The sequence below is a fragment of the Salmo salar genome, chromosome 15 (genome assembly GCF_965601325.2).
Source record: "Salmo salar chromosome 15, fSalSal1, whole genome shotgun sequence".
Lineage (NCBI taxonomy): Eukaryota > Metazoa > Chordata > Actinopteri > Salmoniformes > Salmonidae > Salmo > Salmo salar.
The window spans coordinates 13553759-13571812 of NC_138305.1; the positions used below are offsets into that span (position 1 = coordinate 13553759).

An 18054-nucleotide genomic window follows, 5' to 3' on the forward strand; every position below is an offset into this window, starting at 1 on the left:
TTTCTGCTAAGGGGACAGGACAACTTCACCGCATCAAAGGGACGATGGACGGGGCCATGTACCATCAAATCTTGGGTGAGAACCTCCTTCCCTCAGCCAGGGCATTGAAAATGGGTCGTGGATGGGTATTCCAGCATGACAATGACCCAAAACACACGGCCAAGGCAACAAAGGAGTGGCTCAAGAAGAAGCACATTAAGGTCCTGGAGTGGCCTAGCCAGTGTCCAGACCTTAATCCCATAGAAAATCTGTGGAGGGAGCTGAAGGTTCGAGTTGCCAAACGTCAGCCTCAAAACCTTAATGACTTGGAGAAGATCTGCAAAGAGGAGTGGGACAAAATCCCTCCTGAGATGTGTGCAAACCTGGTGGCCAACTACAAGAAACGTCTGACCTCTGTGATTGCCAACAAGGGTTTTGCCACCAAGTACTAAGTCATGTTTTGCAGAGGGGTCAAATACTTATTTCCCTCATTAAAATGCAAATCAATTTATAACAATTTTGACATGCGTTTTTCTGGATTTTTTGTTGTTGTTATTCTGTCTCTCACTGTTCAAATAAACCTACCATTAAAATTTTAGACTGATCATTTCTTTGTCAGTGGGCAAACGTACAAAATCAGCAGGGGATCAAATACTTTTTTCCCTCAATGTATATCCAGTCCCTTTATCCAGTCCCTGTAGCCAGTCCCTATATCCAGTGTAAAATAAATGAAAAAAAACAGTTGTTTTGGCAACTTGTGGTCAAGTGACGGAACGCTGTGTTGTGATTGGCTGAGTGTGTTATTATCCTGTCACAGCTTCCTCTGCAGCTGGCTGCTACTTCCTGTTCCTGATTCCTGTCTCCATCCTCAGAGGAAATACATAAATGAGTTTTTTTGCGGGGGGGGGGACGGGGGGGGGGGGGGACGTCAACAATGTAGTCATTACAGTGACCTGCTATACCAGCCACCAGTCTGAGAGCACCATGTCGTCATCCCAAATGGAGCCCTAGGTCCTGTGTAGTGCACAACTATTAACCAGAACCCAAGTAGTGCCACTTCACTGAATCATTACTCAGTGATTCGCTAATGTTTTATAAAAGGCAATATATGTGCCAAATAAGCTGTGCCAAAGGCAATATATTCCAGTGTAGACTCTGGTGAAGGGTTGTCTACATGATCTCCATCTCTCTAGACTCTGGTGAAGGGTTGTCTACATGATCTCCATCTCTCTAGACTCTGGTGAAGGGTTGTCTACATAATCTCCATCTCTCTGGGTTCTGGTGAATGGTTGTCTACATGATCTCCATCTCTCTGGGTTCTGGTGAAGGGTTGTCTACATGGCCTCCATCTCTCTGGGTTCTGGTGAGGGGTTGTCTTCCTCCATCTCTCTGGGTTCTGGTGAAGGGTTGTCTACATGGCCTCCATCTCTCTGGGTTCTGGTGAAGGGTTGTCTTCCTCCGTCTCTCTGGGTTCTGGTGAAGGGTTGTCTACATGGCCTCCATCTCTCTGGGTTCTGGTGAAGGGTTGTCTTCATGGCCTCCGTCTCTCTGGGTTCTGGTGAAGGGTTGTCTACATGGCCTCCGTCTCTCTGGGTTCTGGTGAAGGGTTGTCTTCATGGCCTCCGTCTCTCTGGGTTCTGGTGAAGGGTTGTCTTCATGGCCTCCGTCTCTCTGGGTTCTGGTGAAGGGTTGTCTTCATGGCCTCCGTCTCTCTGGGTTCTGGTGAAGGGTTGTCTTCATGGCCTCCGTCTCTCTGGGTTCTGGTGAAGGGTTGTCTACATGGCCTCCATCTCTCTGGGTTCTGGTGAAGGGTTGTCTTCCTCCATCTCTCTGGGTTCTGGTGAAGGGTTGTCTACATGGCCTCCGTCTCTCTGGGTTCTGGTGAAGGGTTGTCTTCATGGCCTCCATCTCTCTGGGTTCTGGTTCAGGGTTGTCTACATGCATTACTGTACTTCTGCTCTCGCCTCCTCGCGAGGAAATGGACCAGCGGTCCGGCAGCCCCTGCCACGATGACGCCGTCCTCCGGTGTCACTGCAAGCTGTGCTAGTAGTTGTGCTAGATTTATCACTTGCCTTCTTCATGACACTGATGTGTCGTTGCCCACTCGTTGGTATTGGCTGAAGTAAGCTTTAGGTTGATTGAAGTGCCTGCTGTTAGCTTATTGTATCTACGTTAGGTATTGTCTAAGATCTCCTCTCCTCCTCCTCTCCTCTAGGGTGGCTGGTGGAGAACTGTTTAATTTGCTAGCAGAGAAGGAGTCCTTAACAGAGGAGGAAGCTACAGAGTTCCTCAAACAGATTCTGGACGGAGTCCACTACCTGCACTCCAAACACATTGCACACTTTGACCTCAAGGTACACACACACACACACACCCTTTGACCTCAAGGTACACACACACACACACACACGCCCTTTGACCTCAAGGTACACATACATGCACACACAGCTACAAGGGCCACTCCAGTGATGTGTTCTGTGCTCTCCACTCTGCTCTGCACTAATACCAGACACTACTAATCAATGGCAGAGCTTTTATCACACCTGGCTCTCTGGCCTGTCTCCAGCCAGAACATCCGTCGTCCCCATCACTCACAGGTTGTTAGTTGGTGGACGACATCAGGGTCCGGATCAGTTCAATTCCAACTCAGTCAACGTTGTAAAATGTCCCATTTGTTTTAGTGTGATCATTTAAACACGCTTCCCCAAAAACTCAAGAATGAACAACGGTCTACACTATAGGACAGCTTGAGTCACATACTACTAATACTACACATACTACCCAACATAATATGACTCTACTACACATACTACATAATACTATTCATACTACACATTCTACTACACATACTACGGAATACTATTCATACTACATAATACTACTCATACTACACCTACTACGTAATACTACACAATGATATTCATAGTACATAATACTACTCATACTACACCTACTACATAATACTACACAATACTATTCATACTACACATACTATATAATACTACTCATACTATATAATACTACTCATACTACATAATACAACTCCTGCTACACGTAATACTACTCATACTATATAATACTACACATACTACATAATACTACATAAAACAAATCATGCTATATAATTCTACTCATACTACGCACTCTACTACACATACAACATAATACTACTCGCACAAGATAATACTACTCATACTACATCATGCTACTCATACTACACATACTACATAAAACGAATCATGCTACATAATACTACTCATGCTATATAATACTACTTACTCACACTACACACTCTACTACACATACAACATAATACTACTCGTACTACATAATACTACTCGTACTACGTAATACTATATAATACTACACATAATACATAATACTACTCATGCTATATAATACTACGCATACAGCGTAATACTACTCATACAACGTAATACTACTCATACTTTGTAATACTACTTATACTATGTAATATTACTCATTATGTAATACTACTCATGATATATAATACTATGTATTGCTACATAATACTACTCATAGTATGTCATGCTACTCATACTACACATACTATATAATACTACTAATACTACTCATATTACTGAATACTACTCATACTACTGAATACTACTGTATTCATATTACACATATTACATAATACTACTCATACACCATATTAGCAAGCATTTTGCTACACTCGCATTAACATCTGCTAACCATGTGTATGTGACAAATAAAATTTGATTTGATTTATTACACATACTACTCATACTACATCATACTACATGTTACTACACGTACTACATAATACTATACATACTACTGAATACTACTCATATTACACAAATTAAACATACTACGTAATACTACTCATATTACACATGCTACATAATACAACATGTACTACACATACTACTCACATACTACTTTTACTACAAGACATATACTACTCATACTGCATCATACTACGTATATTACACATACTACTAGCTTTATCAGATACTTACTACACATACATAACACCAGACATACTACTCATACTACAGAATACGACATAATACTACTCATACTACACATACGTCATAATACCAGTCATTCTACTCGTTCTACACATACTACATAAACCTACGTATACTGTAATACTACTCATACTACCCAAACCAGGCATACTATTCATATTACATAATACTATACATACAACTCATACTACACATACTGCATAATACTAGCTTTATCAGATGCACTCCTCATACATACTACACATACTATATAATGCTACACATACTACACATACTACATAATACTACAAATGCTATATAATACTACTCATATTAAACATACTACATAATAGTACTCATATTACACATGCTACATAATACAACATATGCTACACATACTACTTCACATGCTACTCTTACTGCAAGACATATACTACTCATACTGCATCATATTACATATATTACATACACATACTACATAATACTAGCTTTATCAGATCCATACTACACATACATAATACCAGACATACTACTCATACTACATAATACTACATACTACTGCATATTACTACACATACAACATAAACCAGTCATTCTACTCATTCTACACATACTAGATAATACTAGTTATACTGTAATACTACTCATACTACCCAAACCAGGTATACTACACATACGATATAATGCTACTCATGCTACACGTACTGTATACTACTACACATAATATATAATACTACATAAACTACACATACTATATAATACTTCTCATGCTGCACGTACAGTATAATACTACATATACTACACATACTATATAATTCTACTCATACCACACATACTACTACACGTATTACCCATACATATACTAAACATACAACTCATACAACATAATACTAGCTTTATCAGATACACTACTCCTACATACTACATAATACTGCATAGTACTACACATACAACATAGTACTAGCTTTATCAGATACACTACTCCTACATACTACTCATACTACATAGTACTACACATACAACATAATACTAGCTTTATCAGATGCACTACTCCTACATACTACATAATACTACAAAGTACTACACATACAACATAATACTAGCTTTATCAGATACACTACTCCTACATATTACATAATACTACACATACTACATAATACCACTACATCTACCTGGAGCCATTACTGTCATGTAGGGACAATCTGATTCCAGTCCTGTCTCATCTGTTCCCAGTCTAACAGCCATTCATTCAATCTGATTCCAGTCCTGTCTCATCTGTTCCCAGTCTAACAGCCATTCATTCAATCTGATTCCAGTCCTGTCTCATCTGTTCCCAGTCTAACAGCCGCATTCATTCAATCTGATTCCAGTCCTGTCTCATCTGTTCCCAGTCTAACAGCCGCATTCATTCAATCTGATTCCAGTCCTGTCTCATCTGTTCCCAGTCTAACAGCCCCATTCATTCAATCTGATTCCAGTCCTGTCTCATCTGTTCCCAGTCTGACAGCCCCATTCATTCAATCTGATTCCAGTCCTGTCTCATCTGTTCCCAGTCTAACAGCCGCATTCAATCTGATTCCAGTCCTGTCTCATCTGTTCCCAGTCTATCAGCCATTCATTCAATCTGATTCCAGTCCTGTCTCATCTGTTCCCAGTCTGACAGCCCCATTCATTCAATCCTGATTCCAGTCCTGTCTCATCTGTTCCCAGTCTAACAGCCGCATTCATTCAATCCTGATTCCAGTCCTGTCTCATCTGTTCCCAGTCTAACAGCCGCATTCATTCAATCTGATTCCAGTCCTGTCTCATCTGTTCCCAGTCTAGACAGCCCGCATTCATTCAATCTGATTCCAGTCCTGTCTCATCTGTTCCCAGTCTAACAGCCGCATTCATTCAATCTGATTCCAGTCCTGTCTCATCTGTTCCCAGTCTAACAGCCGCATTCATTCAATCTGATTCCAGTCCTGTCTCATCTGTTCCCAGTCTAACAGCCCCATTCATTCAATCTGATTCCAGTCCTGTCTCATCTGTTCCCAGTCTAACAGCCCCATTCATTCAATCTGATTCCAGTCCTGTCTCATCTGTTCCCAGTCTAACAGCCCCATTCATTCAATCTGATTCCAGTCCTGTCTCATCTGTTCCCAGTCTGATAGCCATTCATTCTTTAACCTGCTGGTCTAAAGAGCTTTTAAAGGATTAAGTCAGGAGTCAAGATAGTCTGCTGAAGGAGGCATTGTGGCTCTGGAATGTAGGCTCTCGCTCTCTCTCTCACACACCATCTCTCTCTTGCTGGTTCCTACTTACTTTATGGGATGTTATTTCCATGTTTGATGACCCCTCCCTCCCTCTCCCTCCCCTCTCCCTCTAGCCAGAGAACATTATGTTACTGAACAGAGCTGTGGCCCATCCTCGCATCAAGCTCATCGACTTCGGTCTGGCACACAAGATCGATTTTGGCAATGATTTCAAAAACATCTTTGGCACCCCGGAATTTGTAGGTCAGTCTATCCGGCGAACCCAGTGCACCACAGCCGGTGTGTGTGTGTGTGTGTGTGTGTGTGTGTGTGTGTGTGTGTGTGTGTGTGTGTGTGTGTGTGTGTGTGTGTGTGTGTGTGTGTGTGTGTGTGTGTGTGTGTGTGTGTGTTGTCTGCATGTATGTACTGTGTTATGTTCATCGTCTGACCTGCAAGTCAGCTCAGTTTAACATCAAATATATATATATATATATTACTGTTGAAAAGTTTGGGGTCACTTAGAAATGTCCTTGTTTTCCATGAAAACATACATGAAATGAGTTGCAAAAAGAATAGGAAATATAGTCAAGACGCAAGGTTATAAATAATGATTTTTAATTGAAATAATAATTGTGTCCTTCAAACTTTGCTTTTGTCATAGAATCCTCCATTTGCAGCAATTACAGCCTTGCAGACCTTTGGCATTCTAGTTGTCAATTTGTTGAGGTAATCTGAAGAGATTTCACCCCATGCTTCCTGAAGCACCTCCCACAAGTTGGATTGGCATGATGGGCACTTATTACGTACCCTACGGTCAAGCTGCTCCCACAACAGCCCAATAGGGTTGAGATCCGGTGACTGTACTGGCCACTCCATTATAGACAGAATACCAGCTGACTGCTTCTTCCCTAAATAGTTTTTGCATAGTTTGGAGCTGTGCTTTGCGTCATTGTCCTGTTGTAGGAGGAAATTGGCTCCAATTAAGCGCCGTCCACAGGGTATGGCATGGCGTTGCAAAATGGAGTGATAGCCTTCCTTCTTCAAGATCCCTTTAACCCTGTACAAAACTCCCACTTTACCACCACCAAAGCAGCCCCAGACCGTCACATTGCCTCCACCATGATGACAGATGGCGTCAAACACTCCTCCAGCATCTTTTCATTTTGTCTGCGTCTCACGAATGTCGTTCTTTGTGATCCGAACACCTCAAACGTAGATTTCTCTGTCCATAACACTTTTCCAATCTTCCTCTGTCCAGTGTCTGTGTTCTTTTGCCCATCTTAATATTTGATTTTTATTGGCCAGTCTGAGATATGGATTTTTCTTTGCAACTCTGCCTAGAAGGCCAGCATCCCGGAGTCGCCTCTTCACTGTTGACGTTGAGACTGGTGTTTTGCGGGTACTATTTAATGAAGCTGTCAGTTGAGGACTTGTGAGGCGTCTGTTTCTCAAACTAGACACTAATGTACTTGTCCTCTTGCACAGTTGTGCACCGGGGCCTCCCACTCTCTTTCTATTCTGGTTAGAGCCAGATTGCGCTGTTCTGTGAAGGGAGTAGTACACAGCGTTGTACGAGATCTTCAGTTTCTTGGCAATTTCTCGCATGGAATAGCCTTCATTTCTCAGAACAAGAATAGACTGACGAGTTTCAGAAGAAAGTCTTTATTTCTGGCCATTTTGAGCCTGTAATCGAACCCACAAATGCTGATGCTCCAGATACTCAACTAGTCTAATGAAGGCCAGTTTTATTGCTTATTTAATCAGGACAACAGTTTTCAGCTGTGCTAACATAATTGCAAAAGGGTTTTCTAATGATCAATTAGCCTTTTAAAATGATAAACTTGGATTAGCTAACACAACGTGCCATTGGAACACAGGAGTGATGGTTGCTGATAATGGGCTTCTGTACGCCTATGTAGATATTCCATTAAAAATCTGCCGTTTCCAGCTACAATAGTCATTTACAACATTAACAATGTCTACACTGTATTTCTGATCAATTTGATGTTATTTTAATGGACAAAAATGTGCTTTTCTTTCAAAAACAAGGATATTTCTAAGTGACCCCAAACTTCTGAATGGTAGTGTGTATATACACACACACACACACACACACACGCGCATACAACACCCTACATTCTAGGCTCAGTGCTTTTGGCTTAATAGTGTGTTTTTTTAACTCTTGCAGCTCCAGAGGTAGTCAACTATGAACCGCTCGGCCTGGAGGCAGACATGTGGTGAGAGACAGATGTACTTTATATTTAGATAGTGTATGTATATATACATACACACACACACAGCATACATACACTGAGTATACAGAACATTAGGAACACCTTCCTAATATTTAGTTGCACCCCCTTTGGTCCTCAGGACAGCCTCAATTCGTCTGGGCATGGACTCTACAAGGTTTCCTAAGTGTTCCACAGGGATGCTGGTCCATGTGGACTCCAATGCTTCACACAGCTGTTTCAAGTTAGCTGGCTGGTCTTTTGCATGGTGGATATACCTTGATACATACGGGAAGCACAAGAATTACAACACTGCTGTTTTCTGTGTGTATAAAGAATGGTCCACCACACAAAGGAACACTTAACACATTGTAGAGTACCCTGACGAATAAAGACTCTTTTGAGTGGAAAAGGGGGGGTGTAAATCCATATTAGGACGGTGTTCCTAATGTTTGTTGACTCAGTGTATAAGGCTCTGTATATATCTCTATATGTCTGTTGGGTAATAATCCATATTCCTCTGTTGTTCCAGGAGTGTTGGAGTGATCACCTATATTCTGTAAGTACAACAATCCTAATGACTGGTGTAATACATTCAACTGTCACCAGTATCCCTTTCAGTGATTGGTCCTGATATTGATCTTGTATTTTGTGTCTTTTTATCTGTGTGTATTTCTTTTGTATAACTGCGTTGTTGACGAATGCAACCAATCATTTCACTGTACCCTTTACCCTTATCAGCCGATGTCACAAAGTGCTATACAGAAACCCAGCCTAAAACCCCAAACAGCAAGCAATGCAGGTGTAGAAGCAAACCTAGGAAGAAACCTAGAGAGGAACCAGGCTCTGAGGGGTGGCCAGTCCTCTTCTGGCTGTGCCGGGTGGAGATTATTAGAGTACATGGCCATGTACAGTGCCTTGCAAAAGTATTCATCCCCCTTGGTGTTTTTCCTATTTTGTTGCATTACAACCTGTAATTTAAATGGATTTTTATTTGGATTTCATATAATGGACAAACACAAAATAGTCCAAATTGGTGAAGTGAAATGAAAAAAATAACTTGTTTCAAAAAATTTAAAATAAACAACGGAAAAGTGGTGCGTATATAAACTCAGCAAAAAAAGACACTGTCAAAGACACTGTCAACTGCGTTTATTTTCAGCAAACTTAAATATTTGTATGAACATAAGATTCAACAACTGAGACATAAATTGAACAAGTTCCACAAACATGTGACTAACAGAAATTGAATAATGTGTCCCTGAACAAAGGGTCTGGGGGATCAAAATCAAAAGTAACAGTCAGTATCTGGTGTGGCCACCAGCTGCATGAAGTACTGCAGTGCATCTCCTCCTCATGGACTGCACCAGATTTGCCAGTTCTTGCTGTGAGATGTTACCCCACTCTTCCACCAAGGCACCTGTAAGTTCCCGGACATTTCTGGAGGGAATGGCCCTAGCCCTCACCCTCCGATCCAACACATCCCAGACTTGCTCAATGGGATTGAGATCCTGGCTCTTCACTGGCCATGGCAGAACACTGACATTCCTGTCTTGCAGGAAATCACGCACAGAACGAGCAGTATGGCTGGTGGCATTGTCATGCTGGAGGGTCATGTCAGGATGAGCCTGCAGGAAGGGTACCACATGAGGGAGGAGGATGTCTTCCCTGTAACGCACAGCGTTGAGATTGCCTGCAATGACAACAAGCTCAGTCCGATGATGCTGAGACACACCGCCCCAGACCATGACGGACCCCCCACCTCCAAATCGATCCCGCTCCAGAGTACAGGCCTCGGTGTAACGCTCATTTCTTCGACGATAAACGCGAATCCGACCATCACCCCTGGTGAGACAAAACCGCGACTCGTCAGTGAAGAGCACTTTTTGCCAGTCCTGTCTGGTCCAGCGACGGTGGGTTTGTGCCCATAGGCGACGTTGTTGCCGGTGATGTCTGGTGAGGACCTGCCTTACAACAGGCCTACAAGCCCTCAGTCCAGCCTCTCTCAGCCTATTGCGGACAGTCTGAGCACTGATGGAGGGATTGTGCGTTCCTGGTGTAACTCGGGCAGTTGTTGCTATCCTGTACCTGTCCCGCAGGTGTGATGTTCGGATGTACCGATCCTGTGCAGGTGATGTTACACGTGGTCTGCCACTGCGAGGACGATCAGCTGTTCATCCTGTCTCCCTGTAGCTCTGTCTTAGGCGTCTCACAGTACGGCCATTGCAATTTATTGCCCTGGCCACATCTGCAGTCCTCATGCCTCCTTGCAGCATGCCCAAGGCACGTTCACGCAGATGAGCAGGGACCATGGGCATCTTTCTTTTGGTGTTTTTCAGAGTCAGTAGATAAGACACTACAGAGGCCTAAGTTTTCATAACTGTGACCTTAATTGCCTACCGTAAGCGGTTAGTGTCTTAACGACCGTTCCACAGGTGCATATTCATTAATTGTTTATGGTTCATTGAACAAGCATGGGGAAACAGTGCTTAAACCCTTTACAATGAAGATCTGTGAAGTTATATGCATTTTTACCAATTATCTTTGAAAGAAGACAAGATCCTGAAAAAGGGACGTTTCTTTTTTTGCTGAGTTTATTCACCCCCTTTGCTACGAAGCCCTAAATAAGATCTGGTGCAACCAGTTACCTTCAGAAGTAACATAATTAGTTAGATTGCACACAGGTGGACTTTATTTAAGTGTCACATGATCTGTCACATGATCTGAAAGGCCCCACTAATACCACTAAGCAAGGGGCACCACCAAGCAAACGGCACCATGAAGACCAAGGAGCCCCCCAAACAGGTCAGGGACAAAGTTGTGGTGAAGTACAGATCAAGGTTGGGTTATAATAAAATATCAAACTTTGAACATCTGATGGAGCACCATTAAATCTATTATTAAAAAATGGAAAGAATATGGCACCAGAACAAACCTGCCAAGAGAGGGCTGCCCACCAAAACTCACGGACCAGGGAAGGAGGGCATTAATCAGATGGGCAACAAAGAGACCAAAGATAACCCTGAAGCAGCTGCAATGCTCCATAGCGGAGATTGGAGTATCTGTCCATATGACCACTTTAAGCCGTACACTCACAGAGCTGGGCTTTACAGAAGAGTGGCCAGAAGAAAGCCATTGCTTACAGAAATGAGTAAGCAAACACGTTTGGTGTTCGCCAAAAGGCATGTGGGGGACTCCCCAAACATATGAAAGAAGGTACTCTGGTCAGAAGAGACTAAAATGTAGCTTTTTGGCAAACAAGGAAAACACTATCTGGCGCAAACCCAACACCTCTCATCACCCCGAGAACACCATCCCATCAGTGAACCATCAGTGAATAATGGTGGTGGCAGCATCATGCTGTGGGGATGTTTTTCATCGGCAGGGACTGGGAGACTGGTCAGAATTGAAGGAATGATGGATGGCGCTAAATGCAGAAAAATTCTTGAGGGAAACCTGTTTGTCTTCCAGAGATTTGAGACTGGGACAGAAGTTTACCTTCCAGCAGGACAATGACCCTAAGCATTCTGCTAAAGTAACACTTGATTGGTTTAAGGGAAACATTTAAATGTCTTGGAATGGCCTAGTCAAAGCCCAGACCTCAATCCAATTGAGAATCTGTGGTATGACTTAAAGATTGCTGTTCACCAGCGGAACCCATCCAACTTGAAGGAGCTGGAGCAGTTTTGCCTTGAAGAATGGGCAAAAATCCCAGTGGCTAGATGTGCCAACCTTATAGAGACATACCCTAAGAGACTTGCAGCTGTAATTGCTGCAAAAGGTGGGTCTACAAATGATTGACTTTGGGGGGGTGAATAGTTATGCACGATCAAGTTTTCTGTATTTTTTGTCTTATGTCTTGTTTGTTTCACAATAAAAAATATTTAGCATCTTCACAGTGGTAGGCATGTTGTGTAAATCAAATGATACAAACCTCCCAAAAATCAATTTTAATTCCAGGTTGTAAGGCAACAAAATAGGAAAAATGCCAAGGGGGTGAATACTTTCGCAAGCCACTATAAGGCCAGACTGTTCTTCAAGATGTTCGAACGTTTATAGATGACCAGCAGGGTCAAATAATAATCAGTAGTTGTCGAGGGTGAAACAGGTCAGCACCTCAGGAGTAAATGTCAGTTGGCTTTTCATAGCTGAGCATTCAGAGTTAGAGACAGCAGGTGGGGTAGAAAGACAGAGGGAGGGAGAGAGAGAAAGATAGGTTCAAAAACAGCAGGTCCAGGACAAGGTAGCACGCCCAGTGAACAGGTCAGTAAATGTAAATGTCAGTTGGCTTTTCATAGCCGATCATTCAGAGGTCGAAACAGCAGGTGACGTAGAGAGCAAAGCAGCAGCAAGCGTTCATAACTGCGCGACTATTTATTTCCAAAGTTCAGTGATCAATGATGTTTATAGATGATTGACTGCCAGTGAGCATGGTAAATGTGGGACTATTTATGCTAAATGTTTGATTGCAGTCGTTTGCCTTGTCGTCTCATTTCACAACCGTTTAAATGTTCCTCTGGAAACGACCGTTTCTATGTAGCCCAGATATAGAGAGAGAGAATGTTTCTCAGAGTGAAAGACTTTGGTTCTTCATATTCCTGACACCTGACCAACACAGTTCCTCTGATAGATATCTGTCCATAACTAGACTACATCTATAAAACATCTGCATCGCTTTGTTATACAATCAGGGAAACAAACCGTTTATACACTATAAACCTTTTAGAGCGTTATTCAGCCTAAGTGGTAAGTGGTATGTGGTCCATTCCACATGAATGGAAACTTTCTCTACCTCTCTCAACCTCTTTCTCTCCCTGTCACTATCTTTCTCTCCCCCTCCCTCCTTCCTCCCTGCTCTCTCCCTGCCTCCCCTCCTCCCCTCCCATCCCTACTCTCTCCCTGCCTCCCCTCTTTCTCCCCGTTACCTCCCATCCCTGCTCTCTCCCTCTCCCCTCCTCCCCTCCCATCCCTGCTCTCCCCCTCCTCCTCCCCTCCCATCCCTGCTTTCCCCCCTCCCATCCCTGCTCTCCCCCTCCTCCCCTCCCATCCCTGCTCTCCCCCTCCTCCCCTCCCATCCCTGCTCTCCCCCCTCCTCCCTCTCCCCTCCCTCCTCCCCTCCCATCCGTGCTCTCTCCCTGCCTCCCCTCTCCCCTCCCTCCTCCCCTCCCATCCCTGCTCTCTCCCCTCCCTTCCTCAGGTTGAGTGGTGCATCGCCGTTCTTGGGGGAGAATAAGCAGGAGACTTTAGCTAACGTGTCGGCGGTGGACTACACCTTCGATGAAGAGTTCTTTAGCAGCACCAGCCTCCTGGCCAAAGACTTTATCACCAGGCTGCTTATCAAAGACCCAAAGTACATGATCACCTTACACTAACCTCTGACCCTAACCCTCACCCCTATCCCTAATATTGTACAGGCGAGAACCTCTGTATATACTATGTGCTTGGTTCGGTCCTGAATGTATAGAAACATGCCACTGAACCAGAGTGTGCATGTACACCGCTCTGCACTTAAGCGCAGTGTGCCCAATGTTCTCAACTCTATACATTAGTGCAGAGTTTTCAAAGTGGAGTCTGTAGGGTACTGCAGAGGGTACTCCAGTTTATTCAATCTTTTTGTGGGGGAAACATCATTTTAGGTATTTTTTTAATGTGAAAAGTAATTATTTTTATGAATATAGCTAGCTACAACACAATACCATTGTAGATACCATTTTTATGTCTCTGTGTCCAGCATGAAGGAAGTTAAGAGGGTAGTTTCACAATCCAATGCTAACTAGCGTTAGCGCAATGCCTTGGAGTCTACAGGAACAGTTAGCATGCTATCCTGTTTATCCAACTCTGGGGAAGTAGATAAATGGCTTCATTGCCAAAATCTCAAACTATCCCTTCAATATGGAGGAAATTAGTCATTGGAGATAATTATAGGGGTTTCTCTGTAGAGAAATTCTTAGGCGGGCCGTTTAAGTGGTCTTTTTGGGAATGGAAAAACAGTGTCGACTTTAAACAACCAAGACCAGATGATAGAAAGCATACTGAACTAAATATATTAAATAATACCATCTATGAGAACTTACAATCAAATAAAATATAGGCAGTCAGGAACATAGAAAGTCCCAAAACCATTCAAGGTCCATTGATGTAATTATGTTTGAACAGAGGAACACCGCATTAGACATAGCAAAATGCATAGAATTAAAATAAGTTATCTTTAAAATGGAAAACTGGCCTCTCAGGCCCGTGCTAAACATTAGAATTGCTGGAAATTATCTTCAAAATCATGTCTCTACGCTGCCAATAGACCTTTCTAGATAATAGACTGGATAGTTTACCAGACCTTTCTAGATAATAGACTGGGTAGTTTACCAGAACTTTACCTTTCTAGCTAATAGACTGGATAGTTTACCAGACCTTTCTAGATAATAGACTGGATAGTTTACCAGACCTTTACCTTTCTAGATAATAGACTGGGTAGTTTACCAGACCTTTCTAGATAATAGACTGGGTAGTTTACCAGACCTTTACCTTTCTAGATAATAGACTGGATAGTTTACCAGACCTTTAACTTTCTAGATAATAGACTGGGTAGTTTACCAGACCTTTCTAGATAATAGACTGGATAGTTTACCAGACCTTTCTAGATAATAGACTGGATAGTTTACCAGACCTTTCTAGATAATAGACTGGATAGTTTACCAGACCTTTCTAGCTAATAGACTGGATAGTTTACCAGACCTTTACCTTTCTAGCTAATAGACTGGATAGTTTACCAAACCTTTACCTTTCTAGATAAGAGACTGGGTAGTTTACCAGACCTTTCTAGATAATAGACTGGATAGTTTACCAGACCATTACCTTTCTAGATAATAGACTGGATAGTTTACCAGACCTTTCTAGCTAATAGACTGGATAGTTTACCAGACCTTTACCTTTCTAGATAATAGACTGGGTAGTTTACCAGACCTTTACCTTTCTAGCTAATTTACTGGATAGTTTACCAGACCTTTACCTTTCTAGATAATAGACTGAATAGTTTACCAGACCTTTCTAGCTAATAGACTGGGTAGTTTACCAGTCCTTTAATAGACTGAATAGTTTACCAGACCTTTCTAGATAATAGACTGGATAGTTTACCAGACCTTTACCTTTCTAGTTAATAGACTGGGTAGTTTACCAGACCTTTCTAGCTAATAGACTGGGTAGTTTACCAGACCTTTACCTTTCTAGCTAATAGACGGGATAGTTTACCAGACCTTTCTAGATAATAGACTGGATAGTTTACCAGACCTTTCTAGATAATAGACTGGGTAGTTTACCAGACCTTTACCTTTCTAGATAATAGACTGGATAGTTTACCAGACCTTCTAGCTAATAGACTGGGTAGTTTACCAGACCTTTACCTTTCTAGCTAATAGACTGGATAGTTTACCAGACCTTTCTAGATAATAGACTGGATAGTTTACCAGACCTTTCTAGATAATAGACTGGGTAGTTTACCAGACCTTTACCTTTCTAGATAATAGACTGGGTAGTTTACCAGACCTTTCTAGCTAATAGACTGGGTAGTTTACCAGACCTTTCTAGATAATAGACTGGATAGTTTACCAGACCTTTCTAGATAATAGACTGGATAGTTTACCAGACCTTTACCTTTCTAGATAATAGACTGGGTCGTTTACCAGACCTTTCTAGATAATAGACTGGGTAGTTTACCAGACCTTTACCTTTCTAGATAATAGACTGGGTAGTTTACCAGATCTTTCTAGCTAATAGACTGGATAGTTTACCAGACCTTTCTAGATAATAGACTGGGTAGTTTACCAGACCTTTACCTTTCTAGATCATAGACTGGGTAGTTTACCAGACCTTTCTAGCTAATAGACTGGGTAGTTTACCAGACCTTTCTAGATAATAGACTGGATAGTTTACCAGACCTTTCTAGATAATAGACTGGATCGTTTACCAGACCTTTACCTTTCTAGATAATAGACTGGGTAGTTTACCAGACCTTTACGTTTCTAGATAATAGACTGGGTAGTTTACCAGACCTTTCTAGATAATAGACTGGATAGTTTACCAGACCTTTCTCGATAATAGACTGGATAGTTTACCAGACCTTTCTAGCTAATAGACTGGATAGTTTACCAGACCTTTACCTTTCTAGCTAATAGACTGGATAGTTTACCAGACCTTTACCTTTCTAGATAATAGACTGGGTAGTTTACCAGACCTTTCTAGATAATAGACGGGATAGTTTACCAGACCTTTACCTTTCTAGATAATAGACTGGATAGTTTACCAGACCTTTCTAGCTAATAGACTGGATAGTTTACCAGACCTTTACCTTTCTAGATAATAGACTGGGTAGTTTACCAGACCTTTACCTTTCTAGCTAATTTACTGGATAGTTTACCAGACCTTTACCTTTCTAGATAATAGACTGAATAGTTTACCAGACCTTTCTAGCTAATAGACTGGGTAGTTTACCAGACCTTTAATAGACTGAATAGTTTACCAGACCTTTCTAGATAATAGACTGGATAGTTTACCAGACCTTTACCTTTCTAGATAATAGACTGGGTAGTTTACCAGACCTTTCTAGCTAATAGACTGGGTAGTTTACCAGACCTTTACCTTTCTAGCTAATAGACGGGATAGTTTACCAGACCTTTCTAGATAATAGACTGGATAGTTTACCAGACCTTTCTAGATAATAGACTGGGTAGTTTACCAGACCTTTACCTTTCTAGATAATAGACTGGATAGTTTACCAGACCTTCTAGCTAATAGACTGGGTAGTTTCCCAGACCTTTACCTTTCTAGCTAATAGACTGGATAGTTTACCAGACCTTTCTAGATAATAGACTGGATAGTTTACCAGACCTTTCTAGATAATAGACTGGGTAGTTTACCAGACCTTTACCTTTCTAGATAATAGACTGGGTAGTTTACCAGACCTTTACCTTTCTAGATAATAGACTGGATAGTTTACCAGACCTTTCTAGATAATAGACTGGATAGTTTACCAGACCTTTCTAGATAATAGACTGGATAGTTTACTAGACCTTTACCTTTCTAGATAATAGACTGGGTAGTTTACTAGACCTTTCTAGATAATAGACTGGATAGTTTACCAGACCTTTACCTTTCTAGATAATAGACTGGATAGTTTACCAGACCTTTACCTTTCTAGATAATAGACTGGATAGTTTACCAGACCTTTCTAGATAACAGACTGGGTAGTTTACCAGACCTTTCCCTTTCTAGATAATAGACTGGGTAGTTTACCAGACCTTTCCCTTTCTAGATAATAGACTGGATAGTTTACCAGACCTTTACCTTCCTAGATAACAGACTGGGTAGTTTACTAGACCTTTACATTTCTAGATAATAGACTGGCTAGTTTGCCAGATCTTTACCTTTGTAGATTATAGACTGGCTAGTTTACCAGACCTTTCTAGATAATAGACTGGATAGTTTACCAGTCTATTATCAGTTTATCCATTTTAATATGTTGATTACTTCTCCTTGCCATTATCATTCACCTGACGATAAGACAAGACATTTGGGGGGAAAAAAACATGTTTTGGTAACATGTTCAGGGCCCCTGGGTCG

The 18054-nt window shown here is 41.8% G+C and overlaps 1 protein-coding gene across 5 annotated transcripts in view; it reads left to right on the plus strand.

Annotated features, from left to right (window-relative positions):
• Positions 1-18054, plus strand: part of dapk1 (death-associated protein kinase 1) — a 178927-nt gene that overhangs the window by 82382 nt on the left and 78491 nt on the right. For 4 of the 5 annotated variants that reach the window (XM_045695458.2, XM_045695459.2, XM_082961588.1 and 1 more), the window contains 5 exons: positions 2195-2333; positions 6346-6475; positions 8400-8448; positions 8975-9001; positions 13640-13792. In XM_045695458.2, the coding sequence (XP_045551414.2) occupies positions 2195-2333; positions 6346-6475; positions 8400-8448; positions 8975-9001; positions 13640-13792 (498 nt within the window). The remainder of the gene's footprint in view (positions 1-2194; positions 2334-6345; positions 6476-8399; positions 8449-8974; positions 9002-13639; positions 13793-18054) is intronic. The other variant, XM_045695460.2, reaches the window with a different exon arrangement.